This window comes from Astyanax mexicanus, chromosome 14 (genome assembly GCF_023375975.1).
Source record: "Astyanax mexicanus isolate ESR-SI-001 chromosome 14, AstMex3_surface, whole genome shotgun sequence".
NCBI lineage: Eukaryota > Metazoa > Chordata > Actinopteri > Characiformes > Acestrorhamphidae > Astyanax > Astyanax mexicanus.
Window position 1 is genome coordinate 44,961,597 of NC_064421.1, and position 17,623 is coordinate 44,979,219.

Consider the following 17,623-nt stretch of genomic DNA (forward strand, 5'->3'; position numbering starts at 1 on the left):
CTTTATATATAGTTTACTGGGCTGAGCCCCGAATCTTTACATACCCAGGCAACGTCCCTGTTAGCGGCTATTAGCGCTAAGCACTAAGCACTAGCTCTTTAGAGGTAAGTATTATTAGTGTGTAGCCTGCTGCCAACCCTGGCTAGCACTGCTGGAGCAGCATTAGCATTACAAACAGAAAATAAATGTTTATTGATAGTGCGCCTTATAATCCGGTGCACCTTATAGTGCGAAAAATACAGTACACTGATCTGACCGAAATGCTTTAATTGAACTTTAATTGAAGCACATACCTGGACACAAGGGTTGCACTAAAACAATTACTAAAATTCTTGACCAGAATGTCAAAAATCAGAATTAAATATTCAATGGAGCCAACATATTTTTTTGAAGGTTTTCATTCATTTTTGCAGAAAGGATTTGAAAGGATATTGATCGGTTCTAATGCACATAAATAAAGTAAACACTGATTATAATGGTAGGGGTTACATAGAAATGTGTGTAAATCAGGATTAATTATGATTTCCATTTGCCCTCACGCAGATGCACTTCCTGTATCAGTACTCCCTACACTTCTTCTTGGACATCTACCACACGGTGCTGTACGAGAACGCTAACCTGAAGAGTGTTAGTGATCACACGCAGCGCCTGTCCGTCATCACTAAGGACTTGTTTCAGGTAACATCTATTTTATTTTACTTTATGAGCTTTGACAAATCATATAATACTAAAGCCTGCAAAAATCTTTGGAGAAAGCATTTTCTATTTTTACTTGTGGTTGTAGTCAGTGTTTGCAAAGGGTCACAATTTATTTATTTATTTATTTATTTTTTATTTATTTTTTTTGTAGATTGCATTTAATAGAGTGGCTCAAGGTATGCTCCACCAGGACCATATCACTTTTGCTGTGCTGTTGGCCAGGATCAACCTGAAAGGCATCACTAGGTAAATACAAACAATCCACAATACATTTACCTCAGCAGTGCAATGTTCCAGCAATGCATTTTTAGTTATAAACTTACCTCAGGACTGCTTCTCAAGCTGCATTTTATGTAATATTCACACAGAAAGACAGCCATACCTTTAGGTTTACAAACCTAAGCTAAGGCTAATTGGGGTGTAAATCTCTGTGTCTGAAGATTTGATTTGATTCCAATTTTAGGGGTCACGATTCAATTCAGAAATATGTAAAATATATTGTGTATAAATTATATATTATGATAATTCTAAATATATATTTATATTTATATTTTATTTATATATTATATAATATAAATTATGTGATCGAGATAAAAAGATGAAATTACAATGTAGAACCATAAATAGAACATTTATTTTAAAAAAATATATGTTTAGTTATGCTTACTTTGTCAAACCTTGCATCATTTTATATTTATACCAAAAATAGGATTGTGCATAAAATTCTGTAACTTAAATCACTAAAATTAGGTTAGCTTAGCTGCATTGCTTTTTTTTTTATTATTATTATTTTTTTTTAAATAAAAAAAAATCTGTATATTGGGTTTGAGCGTATTAACCATAAGCTTAACAACTTAACGATAAAACTTAAATGTATTTTAAAATTGATGTTTGGGAATTTAGAATAGATTCCGAATCATCAGGACTAGGAATCACAATTATAGTTAACAAATAATTTTTTTTCAGCACCCCTAAAGGCTAAGTAACATTACTGTCCTAGCCCTGCAAAGCTCTTATAGTTGGAAAAGCTGGAAAATAGACATTTGGTAATTAAGTATAAAGTATTAAAATTTATGCTGAATGCTATATTTGATTTAATTTATGCGAGTAGAGTATACTCTGCTTCCTTCTGGCTCTTTTCTTGCCTCTCTCCCTCACTCCCTGTATTCCCCATTATATATCTACTAGAGACAGATTATATCTGTCCAGTATCATTTATTTTACTTTAATCCTGGATATATGGAGATATTTGTAGTGCATTATTATTATTAGTATCATGAAATTGTGGATCATTGACTTCTGTTACAAATCTGATAAAACTCTTGTATTTTTTAATATCTCTTAAATATTGTATGCAATAATAAAATTTTATTTTAATTTTGTTGCAGTAGTGTATTCTTGGAATTTTTCCTTTTTTTTTTTATTTAGCATTTAGAATTTCGTTATCACGATACCATGAAATATTGTGATATATTATTTTAGAGCCATATCGCCCACCCCTATCTCTGATACACAAACTGTTTTAGTAGAGCTATTACTAGAGGTTTATTAAACATTTGCTTTCCACTACACTTTTTTTCTGTTCTACGTGGCGTTTCCAGTGAACCACCGTATGACCCAGAATTCCAGCACTTCCTGCGTGGAAAGGAGATTGTGCTGACCGGCATGACTTTGCCGAAGGTGAAGGGCCTGACCACAGAACAGTGCGAGGCCATGGTGCGTCTCAGCCGCCTTCCTACCTTTAAAGACCTGGTGGACAAAGTGCAAGCTGATGAGGTAAGACACGAAAAAGATAAGTGAGTGATTACTTGAATCTGACGTTGCATTTCTATTAATCATTACTTAAAAAGGTATTTAATAATAAAATAATATTGAATATACTGTATATTATATATTAAATATGATTTATTTTTATTTTTTTTCCTGACCTGTTCCAGCAATTCTTCATGTGGCTTGAGAGCAACTCCCCAGAGCTGTCTGTGCCGTATATCTGGGCAGAGGAGAAGACAAGTGAGTCGTGCAACTTTTTAAAATATGTTTAAATAATATGTCTACTAGCAGTAGTGTACTCAATCGTTTGTGTCTCTCTTTAGCACCCATTGGGCAGGCGGTGCACCAGCTGCTGCTGATCCAGGCCTTCAGGCCCGATCGTCTGTTGGCCATGTCGACCATCTTTGTCTCCAGAGTCTTGGGAGACAGCTTCATGTCCATCACTGAACAGCCCCTGGACCTGGCCAATATTGTGGACAGTGAGGTAAGAAAAAAATTTCTTTCTGACTTAAATAACTTTTTTAATAATATTGTACTGGAGGAAAAGGCATAGAGAAGTGAATTTTAATTTATTTTTATTTTTTTACTTTACTCCCTTTAAAAAATGAATTAAATCCAGCAGCGTGAGGTTTCTTAAGAATCCCCCTTTATTAAAGGAGAACTCCAGTGTAAAATGGATTTTGTTGTAGTAAAAAATGATAAAAAGTTCTTACCTTTGATGAATAGCACACCTCCGTTCTCCCACAGCGTTCAGAAATCCAGAAATTTTAACAGTTTGTCCAACAAATACCCTTCAGACTGGGTGATACGGGGCATAATTTACCCTGATAAATCACTTTTTACAACGTTATCCAATAGCTCAAAGTAGCTCCACACCTCCTTGCTAGAGTCAGGAGATCCCTGACATTTAAAACGAGGCATTAATAACTTAAAAAGGGCACAAGAAGTTTATTAAAAACCACTGGTTACATTCTATAACAGCTTAACTAGCTTCAGCTCCGAGCGCCGCCATCACTGAATTAAAAAATAAGACCTATACACATAGACTCCACGTAGCATAGCAGCCGGTGCCAGGAAGCAGGCTAGGGCGGAGTCTATATATATATATATATATATATATATATATATATATATATATATATATATATATATATATATATATATATATATATCATGTCTGTCATTATGAGTACATTTCATAAAATCATTTCAAAAAAAATTTTTTTTTTCATTATTTAGTAGTTGTTGCTTCTCATAATATGGATTAGGACATTACTTAAATAGAGATATTTACTGTATACCTGTAACTCTACCTCTTCACTACTTTACTTTAACTAATGCTCTCAAAACACATTAAGAGACAAAAAATTTGAGTAATTAACTCTTGATGAGTTCAGCACAGCTGTTAACTAAAAGCCTGAATTGCCAAGATGTGCAAAACTGTCTAATCTAAGCAAGAGGAGCTACTTTGAAGAATCTAACGTCACACTTTAGTATTAATCTACAATTACCTACAATCTACAAATAAAAAAAGGTCCAAAGGTTTGACTGGTACTGTATGGATATATTGGGGCAGGTCTTTGAGAATAGATTTTATATTTTTATTTTATTTTTTATTTTATTTTTTTTCTAACTTTGAACAAAATTTGGCTAGTAACGTTTTACCACGTTTATATCTCCCTTTTAACCTTATAACACTTTTAGCTTATAGGAGCCCAAACCAGTTCATATCTTCATAATCATGTTACATCATACAGTCTTAATTTGACATTTAACCTTTTGCAGGTTAAGCCAGGAACCCCCGTGCTGATGTGCTCTGTTCCTGGATACGATGCCAGCGGTCTGGTCAGAGATCTGGCAGCCGAGCAGAACAAACACATCACTTCCATCTCCATCGGTAAGACATCTCTCCATCATCTCTCCTCCCTAACTGACAGCTGTATTTAAAATATGGAGTAATAAAACACAACTCTAGTAATGAGCTACCTCTCTGTTTTTACACACAGGTTCTGCTGAGGGCTTCAACAAGGCTGACCGAGACATTAACACCGCAGTGAAGTCTGGCAGGTGGGTGAGAACCTCCACTGCAGCTCTCTGAACTATAGCTTGTTAATTAATGTGCAAAAATATATGTTAACACCTGATTTTGAGCTTGTTCAGTAACCGCTCTGTTTGGTGTTGTATTTTAGATGGGTGATGCTGGAGAACGTGCACCTGGCTCCTGGGTGGCTCATGCAGCTGGAGAAGAAGCTGCATTCCATGCAACCACACGCCAGCTTCCGCCTTTTCCTCACCATGGAAATCAACCCCAAGGTCGGCCATGCCCTGAATATTACTTTTAGATTCACTGTTAAATGGCCAAGAATATGGTTATTAAGATAGTACGCTAAAATGTTGTATTGGCCATCCCTTCTGAAGTACATATTTGCAGCTAATCCCAGTTATGCTTTCTCAGGGCTCTGGCAGCTGATGACAAGCTGCAAGACTGGGATTTGAACCAGTGATCCCGATCAAATTGCGCTTTAAGCCCAATTTGTACTGCTGCTTCAAACCTACGCCATAGCCTATGTGTTGTCGCGTATTCTAGGTCGTAGCTTGACACGCACCTCCTTGCAAATGTAACTACGCATTGCGGACACAGACAGCCACAGCTGTAATCGGTCCGCTGGGCCTCGCGTTCCCGCCCACACATTACTGCCTTTGCGATTTAAGACTACACAGCGGCGCAGAGCTGCTGATACGCGCATGCAGAAGTATAAACGCACTCTCGCTAGATACGCGTAGACTATGCCGTATGTTCGAAACAGAAGTATAAATTGGGCTTTAGTCTGCTGGACTACTCTTTCTAAACTAAGACTCTTGTTCCAGACTTTTTAAAGGGTATCTAAACCCCCTGATTTTAACTCTTTTGAAAAATGCTAAAAAATGGGAGGAGTTGGGTCACTGAATGATGTATGGGTTTAGGGGTGGAGAAGGAGGGAGAGCTAATTGGGCTGAGCATTGTGCCCTGATAGCGGTGATGGTTGCATGTCACCATGGGGGCGGTGTTATTGATTAACTGATTTGCATATTATTTGCATACAACATCCTCACATTATAGCAAAGTGGAACCTGTGAGGGTGCTGGAAATGACCACAATAGAAGTTTTTTTTTTTTTTTTTTTTTTTTTTTTTTTTTTTTTTTTTTTTTTTTTTTTTTAAGCAGGACTGATATGTTTTATTACTTAAAAAGAACACAATTAAGCAATTAGGTTAGGGTTTAGTTTTAGGTTTAGGGCCTCCTTTAAACTGTGTTTTTCTCTCTTGGACAGGTGCCAGTGAATCTGCTGCGTGCTGGTCGTATCTTTGTCTTTGAGCCGCCCCCAGGTGTGAAGGCAAACATGCTGAGGACCTTCAGCAGCATCCCAGTGGCTCGCATGTGCAAGGTGAGGAGTCCCAACAATACGCCTTCTTTTCCACAGCAAGTTCAGGCCTGTTTAATTATTAGGGTGGGTGAGGGAGGGGAGGTTGTTTGACTATGAGGTAGATGGTAATATTTGCACCAGATCAGAGTATCACAAACAAATGAACCCCTATGAAAATCATTAAAATATAGATTTTCTATTTTGCAACTCTAAAATTGTACAGCACTCATTTGGTAGCATCATTCTTCATTGTGTTTATATGCCATTCAGTTACTTTAGTTGTCTGATTATTTAGTCGTTAGTTATTCTCAGGGTGCCGAGTGGTCCAGCGGTCTAAAGCGCTGCCACTATGAGCGGGAGGTCACAGGTTCGAACCCCCGCTCATGCAGCTTTGCCATTAAGCTGCCGGCGCTCAGAGGTAGCAAAATTGGCCCTGCTCCCTCCGGGTGGGTAGATGGCGCTCTCTCCCCACATCACTCCTAGGGTGATGTCTGCAGCACAGGGCGTCTGTGAGCTGATGTATCAGAACCGAGTCGCTGCGCTTTCCTCTGAGCGCGCTGGCTGCTCGGCAATCCTGCATCAGCAGCAGCATGCGTAAAAGCAGACAGTAGTGGCATGTCATGCAACCTTGTTTACAGAGGACTGCTAACTACCTAGCTAACAGAACTTGTTGCTACAGCTCTGTTCTATTCCGTTTCTTCCATTTGAACTATTTAAATGCTTTAAAGTTCTGATCCAAAATGGAACAAAATGTCCAAATACAATTTATGAAATGTGTGTCAATTACATTACATGAGGATTTTAACCAGAAAAAATGTATGTTCAGAAATGTGTCTGGGCTCTTATTGGTTACGTGCTAAGTGGTAGAACTGATATATTTGTGTGCATGTCTCACAGGCTCCCAACGAGCGTGCTCGCCTCTACTTCCTCCTGGCCTGGTTTCATGCTGTCATCCAGGAGCGACTCCGTTATGCGCCACTCGGCTGGTCCAAGAAGTACGAGTTTGGAGAGTCTGATCTGCGCTCAGCCTGCGACACCGTGGACACCTGGCTGGACGATACTGCTAAGGTCTGTGTAAAAGAGAGTGAGGTTGAATCCCCTTTGTTTTGTAAATAAGAATGGTCCAAAACACCTTTAACCAGAATCCAGACTCTCATTGGAAGCTATAGGAAGTGTTTAGAGGCTATTGTTTTGTTGTTTTGTTTTGTTTTTTTTTGTAAAAGGAGGATATTCTAAATATTGATGTAATTTGTCTGTTGGTGTGACCAAGTTTATGCACCTGCCTAATTTAGTTTATAGCATTTTTATACACTTTCTGTAAATCCTGTAAACTTAATTTCACTTCTTAAACATCACTGTTTTTATATGCTAAATTATATATATATATATATATATATATATATATATATATATATATATATATATAACTGAAATTGCTGAACTGAACAACCAATGATTTATAAAGGAAACTTATGATGATGATCAGGGGTGCCCAAAGTCCTTGCTAAGATGAGAAAATAAAAAAAGCAGCTCTTTAATCAGGGGATTAAAAGCGTGAATTCGGCTGTAACTGGAAATATCTGCACAGCAAAACTGTGCTGACTGAGGTGCACAGCTTTTGACACGTGCGTTTACAAGCACGTGCCCAACCATGTGGATGGAGGCCATGCGGTTACCTCGTGTTTACTCCTGCCTCCTCCTCGCGCTCCCCCTCTTCCTCGCGTAGGCAGCAGCAGCCTGTCACTCACACAGACACAGAGACAGTGCTGTGTATCTACTTCTTGTATCAAAAATCAAGACATTGCCACATGATGTGTTTGATTTAATTGCCTTAAAGTATATCGTGCAGCCCTAGGGTGTTCTAAAGCTTTAGACCAGTATTTATTATTGTTATTATTATTATTATATTATTCTTTTATCTTCACAGGGTCGGCAGAACATCTCTCCTGACAAGATCCCATGGGCAGCTCTGAAGACCCTGATGGCCCAGTCTATTTACGGAGGTCGCATCGATAACGAGTTTGATCAGCGGCTTCTCAACACCTTCCTGGAGCGCATCTTCACCACAGGCAGCTTCGACAGCGAGTTCAAACTGGCACTCAAAGTGGATGGCCACAAGGATATTAAAATGCCAGATGGCATACGGTCAGAACAAATCAATGTGTATTTATTGTCATACGGGTTAATATCAAATATAATGTGCCTTTTGTGTCCACAGCATAGTTTTTTAAATATCATGCAAACACTGTATGATTAAATAAAAATGAAAAAATTCTCCATAATTTACAAGACCAATTACCCAACCTACTCATTAGAAATCCCCTTATCACTAGTGATGCCCCAACACCAGGAGGGTGAAGACTAGCACATGCCTCCTCCGATACATGTGAATTACGACTCTGCCTCTTTTTGAACTACTGATGATTCAGCATTGCAGAGTAGCATCACAGCGCATTCTGAGGAAAGCGCAGTGACTCTGTTCCAATACATCAGCTCACAGACGCAGCCTTGTGCTGATCAACATCACCCTCAAGTGTGATGAGGCGAGAGAGTGCCATCTACCCACCCAGAGAGAGCAAGACCAATTGTGCTCTCTCAGGGCTTTGGCAGCTGATGGCAAGCTGCATGAACAGGATTTGAACCAGCAATCTTCTGATCAAAGTGGCAGCAATTTAGAATGCCCTTTAGAAAAACCCTTAAAGTTTTAATGATCTGTTTTTAAATATAATTTAGCATTTTAACATACTTCAACAAGTTCAAATAATCAAAAAGGCACATTATTCTGATATTGACCCACAAGCTTGTTAGGACAAATTTAAAATGAATAATCTCTAAGTTTCTTTATGTATTAATGTGAAGATCATTCTGAAACCTATTGTTTCGCAGGCGTGAGGAGTTCATGCACTGGGTGGAAATGCTCCCAGACACTCAGACACCATCTTGGCTGGGGTTGCCAAGTAATGCAGAAAGGGTTCTGCTTGCCACTCAGGGTATGGTCAAGTGTTTTGTCGTCGGTGGTTTTTGGTGTTTTTTCTCCCTTTGTAGTTGCCATGGAGACGTCATTTGTTAACCTCACATCTCCTCATCTATTATCCATGACTCTGTCGAATGTTCTCTCCGGTATTTTCTACTGAACTCATTTCTTTTAGTTTCCACAGGCTCTCTTTAACCTGATCAAACACAGCATTCATTTCCTCAGTCTGCCCTCGGCTGAATACACCCTCTCTCCAGTGTGGGAGATTTGACAGCTCATGCTGACTCACAGCGCTCCTCATACCACTTATTCTCTTTATATTTCTAAGAGATTTTAAAGAGAAACTCGTGGCTGTACTCCAGTGGTTCTGATGGTTAATGATCCTGGCCCTTTGTTACTCTAACCTAGAGCTTAGATCGGGCCCAGGAAAAAAATCCAGCCCGACCCAGCCCAAGCCTGTGCACGTTCAGCGTTAAAACTGAGCTTTAAAAAAAAAAAAAAAAAAAAACATTTTCAGGCTGTTTAAATGAGCGAAATCTGTTTAGAATGAGGTTAATTAACATTGCAACACTGAAGAAGCATAGACCTATTATTATTTTAAAAAAATGTTTAAGAACCGATCTCCCCGTCTACTCTAATATATAATTAATTAATTAATTAATTCTTATGTCTCAGAAAATAAAATCCTTTCTGAACATTTTTTTTTTGTATACATATAGCCTATAGCAAAACACAAAAAACATTAAGGCTATGCACTGCACAGTCATTAAACCAAAATAGACTAAAAAAAAAACAACAAGTTTCTTCTACTCTAAAATAATTAACAGTGTTTTAGAATATAAAATACTTTCTGAACAAACAAATGTATTTATTTTAATCATACAGCCTAAGCACAGAACACAGAAACAGAAATAAGGCTTGTGCTGCCTTTTTGCTGTGGAATGCTGGGAGCCTGAGTTCGGTTCGGGCAGAGAATCTAAGCTCTACTTTAACCTTCCTATTTTTCATAATCAACAAACTTTTTTTTTTTATTTCAGTTTATGTAAAAGCGCAGAAAATAAGTCAAAATGTACAAATCTTGCACTCAAAGGCCAGTTTTGAAGCAAAAAATAAGATTAAATCTCTCAGTTAAACGAATAGTATGAGAAGTATGACTAGTACATGTCTACTCCAAGACCAGTATTAGGAACCTGTGCACATGTGCTGTTTTCTGACCACATGAGGGTGGGTGTGTCCTGCTGAGGGCTTTGGGGTGTGTCCTCACCCTCCAGCAGCTGTATTTCGCTGCCATCATGTCACCTCACATATATAAGCTTCTGTGTAGTTTGCTTCTTTGAATTAAATTGATGAACATCTGCAGTTTCCTCCTGTTAAGGCCAGTCTATGCTTCTGTGTCGCGTCGAGTTGAGGCACAATATAGTGTAGTATATTACGATAATTTTAGAAAGACAATATATTGCGATCGTTTATATAACATTTAGTATTTTTTTTGTTGACCATCAATACAGGATTATACAACAAAATACTTTCATATTTTTTCAACTTTAATTTGAAGAGATTAAAGCTATACATGAATATTATTATTTTATTTATTTATTATTATTATTTTTTATTTATTTTTTATTTTATTTTATATATTTTCTCCCCAATTTACAAGGTCAATTTCCCAACCCATTCATTGGGACTCCCTCTATTACTAGTGATGCCCTAACACCAGGAGGGTGAAGACTAGCGCATGTCTCCTCAAAATACTCAAAATACTATCAGTTACAAAACTGCTGGAAATGTGGGTAACACTCTAAATCTGTCAAGGTCCGCTAAGGTTAGCATTACAGCTAAATCGATCCAACAGTGACGTAGCCAGATGTTAGCATTGCAGCTAAATCGATCCAACAATGAGGTAGCCAGATGTTAGCATTGCAGCTAAATCGATCCAACAGTGACGTAGCCAGATGTTAGCATTGCAGCTAAATCGCTTGGATTCGACGCTGAAGCATAAATCAGCCTTTATCCCTGTCAAACTTAATTTAAGTTGAATGCCACCCAGTGTGCATGACTTCCTTTTGGTGGCATGTAGTGTCTTATTAGACTGATGCATACATGGACATCACCACTCCCAGCTCCCCTCCCTCCCCCCCTACACACTAATATGCACACACACATATATATGTATATATTTTGTTTCTGTTTTAACTTTACTATTTAAACCCTTATTAACAGTTCTAAGACAACAGTTAAGTGTTCCCCAGTGTGCATCCTTTATTAATTTCTTCCCCCTCCTCCTGGTTTTTGTTCCTGATCACCTCCTCCACCACCACCACTCTTGGCTGCGGTCCTGCCACCCTCCCTGCCTGTGATTCCTCCAATGCCTCTCCCCTCCCTCAGGCACTGACATGATGGGTAAGCTGCTGAAAATGCAGATGCTGGAGGATGAGGACGACCTGGCCTACGAGACAGAGAAGAAGCAGCGCACTGCGTCGTCCTCGGACGCCCAGCCGGCGTGGATGAGGACCCTGCACACCACGGCCTGCAACTGGCTCCAGCTCATACCGCTGTCCGTCAACCCGCTTAAACGTACTGTGGAGAACATCAAGGTGGGTTCTGGAACACCACTGTATAAAACTGAAGAGAAATATAACCCGCATTTTCAGGAACTGACTTGACAAACCATTTAGCACCGTGGTTATTATGCGCCAAACCTGCCGAGGCCAGCTGTTGTGTTTGTTAGCATTGTGGCTGTATTCCAGTTCAGCCTGGCTGTTAGCATAGTGGCTATAACACTGTTGTAGGTTTCATAATGCAGTTTCAGAATGACCTAACAAACATGACAGAGATATCATGGAAAACAGCAGAACTTTTACCCTATGTAAGTAGCACTCTTTCTGTCATCAAATATATATATATATATTATATTTCTACTTTTTTCTGTCTATATAGGATCCTCTGTTCCGTTTCTTTGAGCGGGAAGTCAAGATGGGTGCTCGCATGTTGCAAGATGTGCGCCAGGACCTCACTGATGTTGTGCAGGTCTGCCAGGGCAAGAAGAAGCAGACCAATGACCTGCGAACACTGATCAACGACCTCGTTAAAGGTTACTGTCTATTTTTTTTTTGTAGAGAGTAGTAATGTGGAAAAATTTTAATACTTTGTGGGTCTCCCAGTGGTCCAGCAGGCTAAGCGCTGCCACTATGATCAGGAGATCGCTGGTTCGAATCCCGGTCTTGCAGCTTGCCATCAGCTGCCAGAGCCCTGAGAGAGCACAATTGGCCTTGCTCTCTCTGGGTGGGTAGATGGCGCTCTCTCCCCACATCACTCTAAAGGGTGATGTTGATCAGCAGAATGCGTCTGTGAGCTGATGTATCAGAACAGAGTTGCTGCGCTTTCCTACTCGGCAATGCTGCATCAGCAGCAGTTGGAAAAGAGGCGGAGTCTGACTTCACATGTTTCGGAGGAGGCATTTGCTAGCCTTCACCCTCCTGGTGTTGAGGCATCACTAGCGATAGGGGAAGTACTAATGAGTCGGTTGTAAATTGGGGGAAAAAATGGGATAAAATTAGAAAAACTAATAAATTTTATATTTTGTGATTTTAGTAGCAGAAATGTTGATTTGATTTGTTGTTACATCTTCTGATGGTCTCATCTCTCTTTCATGGAAACCACTATTAATGAACAAACCTGATTTGCCATTATTTATAGCAAACTCTGCTTTAAGCACATACATTTTTCTTATTAAAATCACTGTAATTTTTTTTATGTGTTTACAGTATATATATCTTGCCTGTTTTTAAAGCTGACCCTAGTCTTATTCTTCTTCTTCTTCTTCTTCTTCACAGGCATTCTGCCCCGTAGCTGGTGCCGTTACACTGTCCCGACTTCCATGACCGTGATCCAGTGGGTGGCGGACTTCAGTGAGCGCATTAAGCAACTGCAGCAGATCTCCCAGGGAGCAGCCAGTGGTGGTGCCAAAGAGCTGAAGGTGCATAAAGTACTAATAAATAATATTTCTCCAGGTAATATACAGTTGTAGCTGCATTCCAAAATAGGAAGGCTGCATTTCTTCTCTGCTTCATCATTGAAGACCAAAGAGTTCCAAAGTGAAGGATCCCTCAAACACAGCCAAGAAAAGCAAGGAATGTTAGAATTGATTCGAGGGACGTGACTGATGTATCCATCCTGGCCCTCAGTTACCCAAAATTTCTAGCACAAATCCAGTATGAGGGGGTGAAAATGCATATATTTTTAATTATTTAGAAATCTGAACAAATCAGAAGCCAATTATGCCTGAGTTTAAAGTCACAAACTGCTTACTCATTCAGGATTTTCTCGTAAACAGCAGAATTCCTGGTTCCATCTATTACAGCAAGTTTCCAAAGCAGCCCTAGACCATCACACTACCACCACCATGCTTAACGTGAGACGGGTGGTTGTGTTCTTTTTGGTCAGCAGTGTTTTCTATCTTGGAACTCTCCCATGGAGACCATTTTTGTTCTTCACTCATTAAATCAAATATGGACCTTAAAGCTCCACTAGGTAGGATTTGAGATTTTGTGCTCGCAGGCTCCCCCTACAGTTGCAGAGTGTGATAAATATTTCAGGATTAGTTTCTCTTTCTCGTTTTCTGGCTTTCACAGACATATTCGGTCTTTTTCCAGCTTCTGCCAGAGTGTCTGTATGTTTGTTTGTAAAGAATGAACCAGCAGTCCTTGTAGAACTGTTAGAACTAAAGGTCGGAAAGCAGGTCGCAGTTCTCGCGAGTGTTGGTCGCGGCCGCCTCAGAAAACTTAGTCTGGTTTGAGCTCAGAGGAGCTCCGGCACAGACACGAGAGCACCGCTATTCCTCCTATTACACCTCAACGCAGCGCTGCAGTGACATTCAAGCTGTAATTTTACTTCTTTAAAAAGTTCAATAATCAAGGAAATCCTACCTAGTGCTGCTTTAACTGAAGCGAGTGAGATCTGCAGTTCTTTTAACGTTGTTATGGGATTTGTGACCTCCTGGATGAGTTGTCCATGCCCTTTTAGAATAACTTTATTAGGCTGGCCATTAATGGAAAGGTTTACTAGTGTTCCAGGTTTTCTCCATTTGTGAATAATGGCTCTCTCTGTGGTAGGCCAGAGTCACAAAGCCTTAGAAATGACTATGACCTTTTCCATACTGATGGGAATTAATTTTTTGCATAGGACCAGGTTGATTTAGGTATATTTTTTCCTTTAATAAATTAAATTATCAATTAAAAAAGCTTTTTGTATTTACTCAGGCTATCTCTGTCTGATATTAAAGTTTGTTTGATAATCTTAAAAAATATATATATATTTTATATACATTTTATTTCATATATTTGTCTCCAGAACATCCATGTGAACCTGGGCAGTCTGTTTGTGCCGGAGGCGTACATCACAGCCACTCGTCAGTACGTGGCTCAAGCTAACAGCTGGTCTCTGGAGGAGCTGGGTCTGGAGGTCAATGTCACTTCAGCACAGGGAGCAGCGCTGGATGCCTGCAGCTTTGGCATTAAGGGTTCGTAAAGCCAGCGTCTCAGAGCTTTCTAGAAAATGTGCATCTTTAAGTGAACAGATTTGTCTAGATTTTAATGTTGTCTTAATTTAGTAGCGCTTTTGCGAAGAATGGAACTGCTTACTTAACCGATGTACTTGTACACTGACCTGTTTCTGTTTCTTCCACAGGTCTGAAACTGCAGGGAGCCACCTGTACCAACAACAAGCTCTCTCTCTCGACGTCCATCTCCACCGAGCTCCCGCTCACACAGCTGCGCTGGGTCAAACAGGTTAATGCAGAAAAGGGGAACATGGTAAGACCAAGCTCAGTTATCAGAATCACATGTACAGTGGCTTGCAAATGTATTTATAGGCCTCAGAGGTTTGTTAGAGAACACTAGTCAACAAACGGCATTATGAAGACCAGGGAACTCTACAGACAGGTCAGAGATCAAGTTTAAGTAGAGAAGTTTAAAGCAGGGTTAGGTTCTAAAAACATATCAGGTTTTTAGCATCCCAAAAGGCACTGTTCAAATCATCCAAAAATGAATAAAATGGATTCTACAACTGCAAACCTACCAAGACATGGCCATGGTCCACCCAAACTGACCAATCGAGCAAGGAGAGCACTGTTCAGAGGAGCAGCCTAAAGGCCCATGATCACTCTGGAGGAGCTGCAGAGATCCACAGCTCAGGTGTAGTAGAGTTGTGCACTCCACTAATCTTGCATTTATAAAAGAGTGGCAAGAAGAAAAACAATGGTGAAAGAAAGACATGAGTGTTGTTTGCACAAGCAAACATGTGAAAGAAGGTGCTAGGATCAAATCAGACCAAAGTTTTAACTTTCTGGACTAAACGCAAAACGCTACATATGCCGGAAAAGTAACACGGCTTATTACTCTGAACACACCATTCCTCACTGTAAAACATGGTGGTGGCAGCATCATGCTGTGGGAATGCTTTTCTTCAGCAGGCACATGAAAGCTATTCAGAGTTGATGGGAAGACGGATGGAGCTGAATATATTGGCGGCTGCAAAAGACTTGAGACTGGGAAGGAGATTCGCCTTCCAGCAAGACAATGACCCTAAACATACAGCCAGAGCTACAGAGGAATGGTTTAGATCAGAGAATATTCATGTGTTAGAATGATCCCGTCAAAGTCCTAAAAGATCTAAATACCATTGACCTTCTGTGGCAAGACATGAACATTTGTAGAGAGATTTTAATTTATTCCAATTCACAGTTATGTGCTACTTTGTGATGGTCTACTATTTCTCAATCTCAATAAAATGGATTTAAGTTTGTGGTTGTAAGGTGACAAAATATGAAAAGGTTCAAAGGGTGTGAATACTTTTGCAAGTCACTGTATATGTTTATGGCTGAAGTAGCTAATCACTAACTTCTCTTTCTCTTTCATTTCCTGTCTCTCTCCAGGTCACCTTGCCAGTGTATCTGAACTTCACACGTACAGACCTTATCTTCACCGTGGACTTCGACATCGCCACCAAGGAAGACCCACACAATTTCTATGAGCGAGGCGTGGCCATCCTCTGCACAGAGTAGACGATTACATAACTGAAGTGTCACCAAAAAAAGAATCAGTACTAATCACTATCTAATCATTATCTAACCATATAGATATAGATGTGACTCTGTGTAGCTTAGATACAGCGTAGCGTTCTGCATGCCTGTAACAGTTCATTATAATGTAACAGTTAATTATATTTGCAGGTTTGTCAGGATAAGAGATTAGAAAGTAAAAAGCAAGTGTCTGTAGATGGAACTCTGCGAATGTTGGGAAGGTTGAAGATGAGACGAGACAAGACAAGATAAATGGATGGATGGATGTTTTTAGAAAAAGGAAACCGTATGTTTAAGATGGAACAATGAATGTTGATTAAAGTTTTGTAAGATGGAAAGTTTTGAATAACCTTACGTTGCCACGTGTGTATCGTAATGCTTTAAATAAACATGTGCATGTAATGCTAATAATGACATTTCTGGAGGTTCATGATCATGATCTTTGCGTGTCCTTTGTAATCTTGTGTTGATCCTGTCCTGATGCACTGTAACATGAGTTTCACTGATCACAGCAGGTAGGCTTGTCACAATAATTGCAATATCGATTTATCGTACAATAACTGAACATGGCCTTAATCGTTTTTGATAATCGTGATATAATCGTCTATTGTGTTTATTTGTATGTTTTGTTCACACATATAACAGTAAACAGTGTGACTCCATACACACATAAATATATAATTCCCAAACTTATTATAATAAATGATAAGTTAAATGTTTGCTGTCTTTAAAAAGTGTAAAAATACCTTTTTATGCTATTCTGTCATCATTATGTCAGTGGCATTTAATAGTCTTAAAATGACAAAAAAATACAGTGTATCGCAATAATCTCTGGGACAATATATCATCCACAAAAAATTCTTATCGTGACAGGCCTACCACCAGGCTAAAATAAGGGAGCTCTTCAAAATAAACTTAAAAAACATGGTGTATAGTAGTGGTTATCTTTATTCAAACTTATGAACTGTGTCCAAGTGGATGAAGTATTTAAACACACAAGGCTGCATCTGTGAGCTGATGTATCAGAACTGAGTCGTTGCGCTTTCCTCCACGTGAGCTGTGATGCTGCTCGGAAATGCTGCATCAGCAGCAGTTTAAAAAGAGGCGGAGTCTGACTTCAAATGTATCAGAGGAGGCATGTGCTAGTCTTCACAATCCTGGTGTGTTGGGGCATCACTAGTGATGGGGTGAGTGAACATCTTTAAAAATTAATGCAATTGTATAAATAAAATATATTTAAATGTATTATTTAAATAAAAATGTATGATCCACTAAAGTAACACTGCGACAGCAAAATAAACAAACGGGAGCAGTAGTTTTGGGATTAGTCTTTATTAAGCTCTTTGATGTACTTAATTATATACACAACTTTTTTTAAAGCATATTATGAGGAGTCTAACTTCAAATGCCATCATGAAATAGCCCTGTACCACATATACAATGATTTCTTTTAATGTACAGAGTAAAGCTTTGTTTTTTAGAAGTGTTTGGAGTACGAAAAAACACAAAAATATATACAAAGGTTGCCAGGTCTGTAATCTGTCAGATCATCATAAACAATAAATGGGCAGCTTTTGCAGTGAAGAAAACACATTGAGGGCACATCCTCCTGCTTGCAGTAACTTTGTAATTACTCTGTCCTAAAGAAGAGCCTGCAGGAATTGTCAGAAAGGTGGAGTTCCAATGAAGGATCTTGGAT

The 17,623-nt window shown here is 39.2% G+C and overlaps 1 protein-coding gene across 2 annotated transcripts in view; it reads left to right on the top strand.

Moving 5' to 3' along the window:
• dync1h1 (dynein, cytoplasmic 1, heavy chain 1) overlaps nucleotides 1–16,340 on the top strand; it is a 64,287-nt gene extending 47,947 nt beyond the window's left edge. For both annotated transcript variants that reach the window (XM_049464168.1, XM_049464169.1), the window contains exons 61-78: nucleotides 544–678; nucleotides 851–945; nucleotides 2,301–2,475; nucleotides 2,637–2,709; nucleotides 2,793–2,953; nucleotides 4,255–4,366; nucleotides 4,476–4,536; nucleotides 4,659–4,782; nucleotides 5,780–5,893; nucleotides 6,770–6,940; nucleotides 7,800–8,017; nucleotides 8,759–8,862; nucleotides 11,232–11,440; nucleotides 11,784–11,937; nucleotides 12,680–12,822; nucleotides 14,196–14,364; nucleotides 14,532–14,656; nucleotides 15,778–16,340. In XM_049464168.1, coding sequence (XP_049320125.1) covers nucleotides 544–678; nucleotides 851–945; nucleotides 2,301–2,475; nucleotides 2,637–2,709; nucleotides 2,793–2,953; nucleotides 4,255–4,366; nucleotides 4,476–4,536; nucleotides 4,659–4,782; nucleotides 5,780–5,893; nucleotides 6,770–6,940; nucleotides 7,800–8,017; nucleotides 8,759–8,862; nucleotides 11,232–11,440; nucleotides 11,784–11,937; nucleotides 12,680–12,822; nucleotides 14,196–14,364; nucleotides 14,532–14,656; nucleotides 15,778–15,906 — 2,472 coding nt within the window. In that variant the 3' untranslated portion in view covers nucleotides 15,907–16,340. The remainder of the gene's footprint in view (nucleotides 1–543; nucleotides 679–850; nucleotides 946–2,300; nucleotides 2,476–2,636; nucleotides 2,710–2,792; nucleotides 2,954–4,254; nucleotides 4,367–4,475; nucleotides 4,537–4,658; nucleotides 4,783–5,779; nucleotides 5,894–6,769; nucleotides 6,941–7,799; nucleotides 8,018–8,758; nucleotides 8,863–11,231; nucleotides 11,441–11,783; nucleotides 11,938–12,679; nucleotides 12,823–14,195; nucleotides 14,365–14,531; nucleotides 14,657–15,777) is intronic.
• Nucleotides 16,341–17,623: the final 1,283 nt, after the last annotated feature.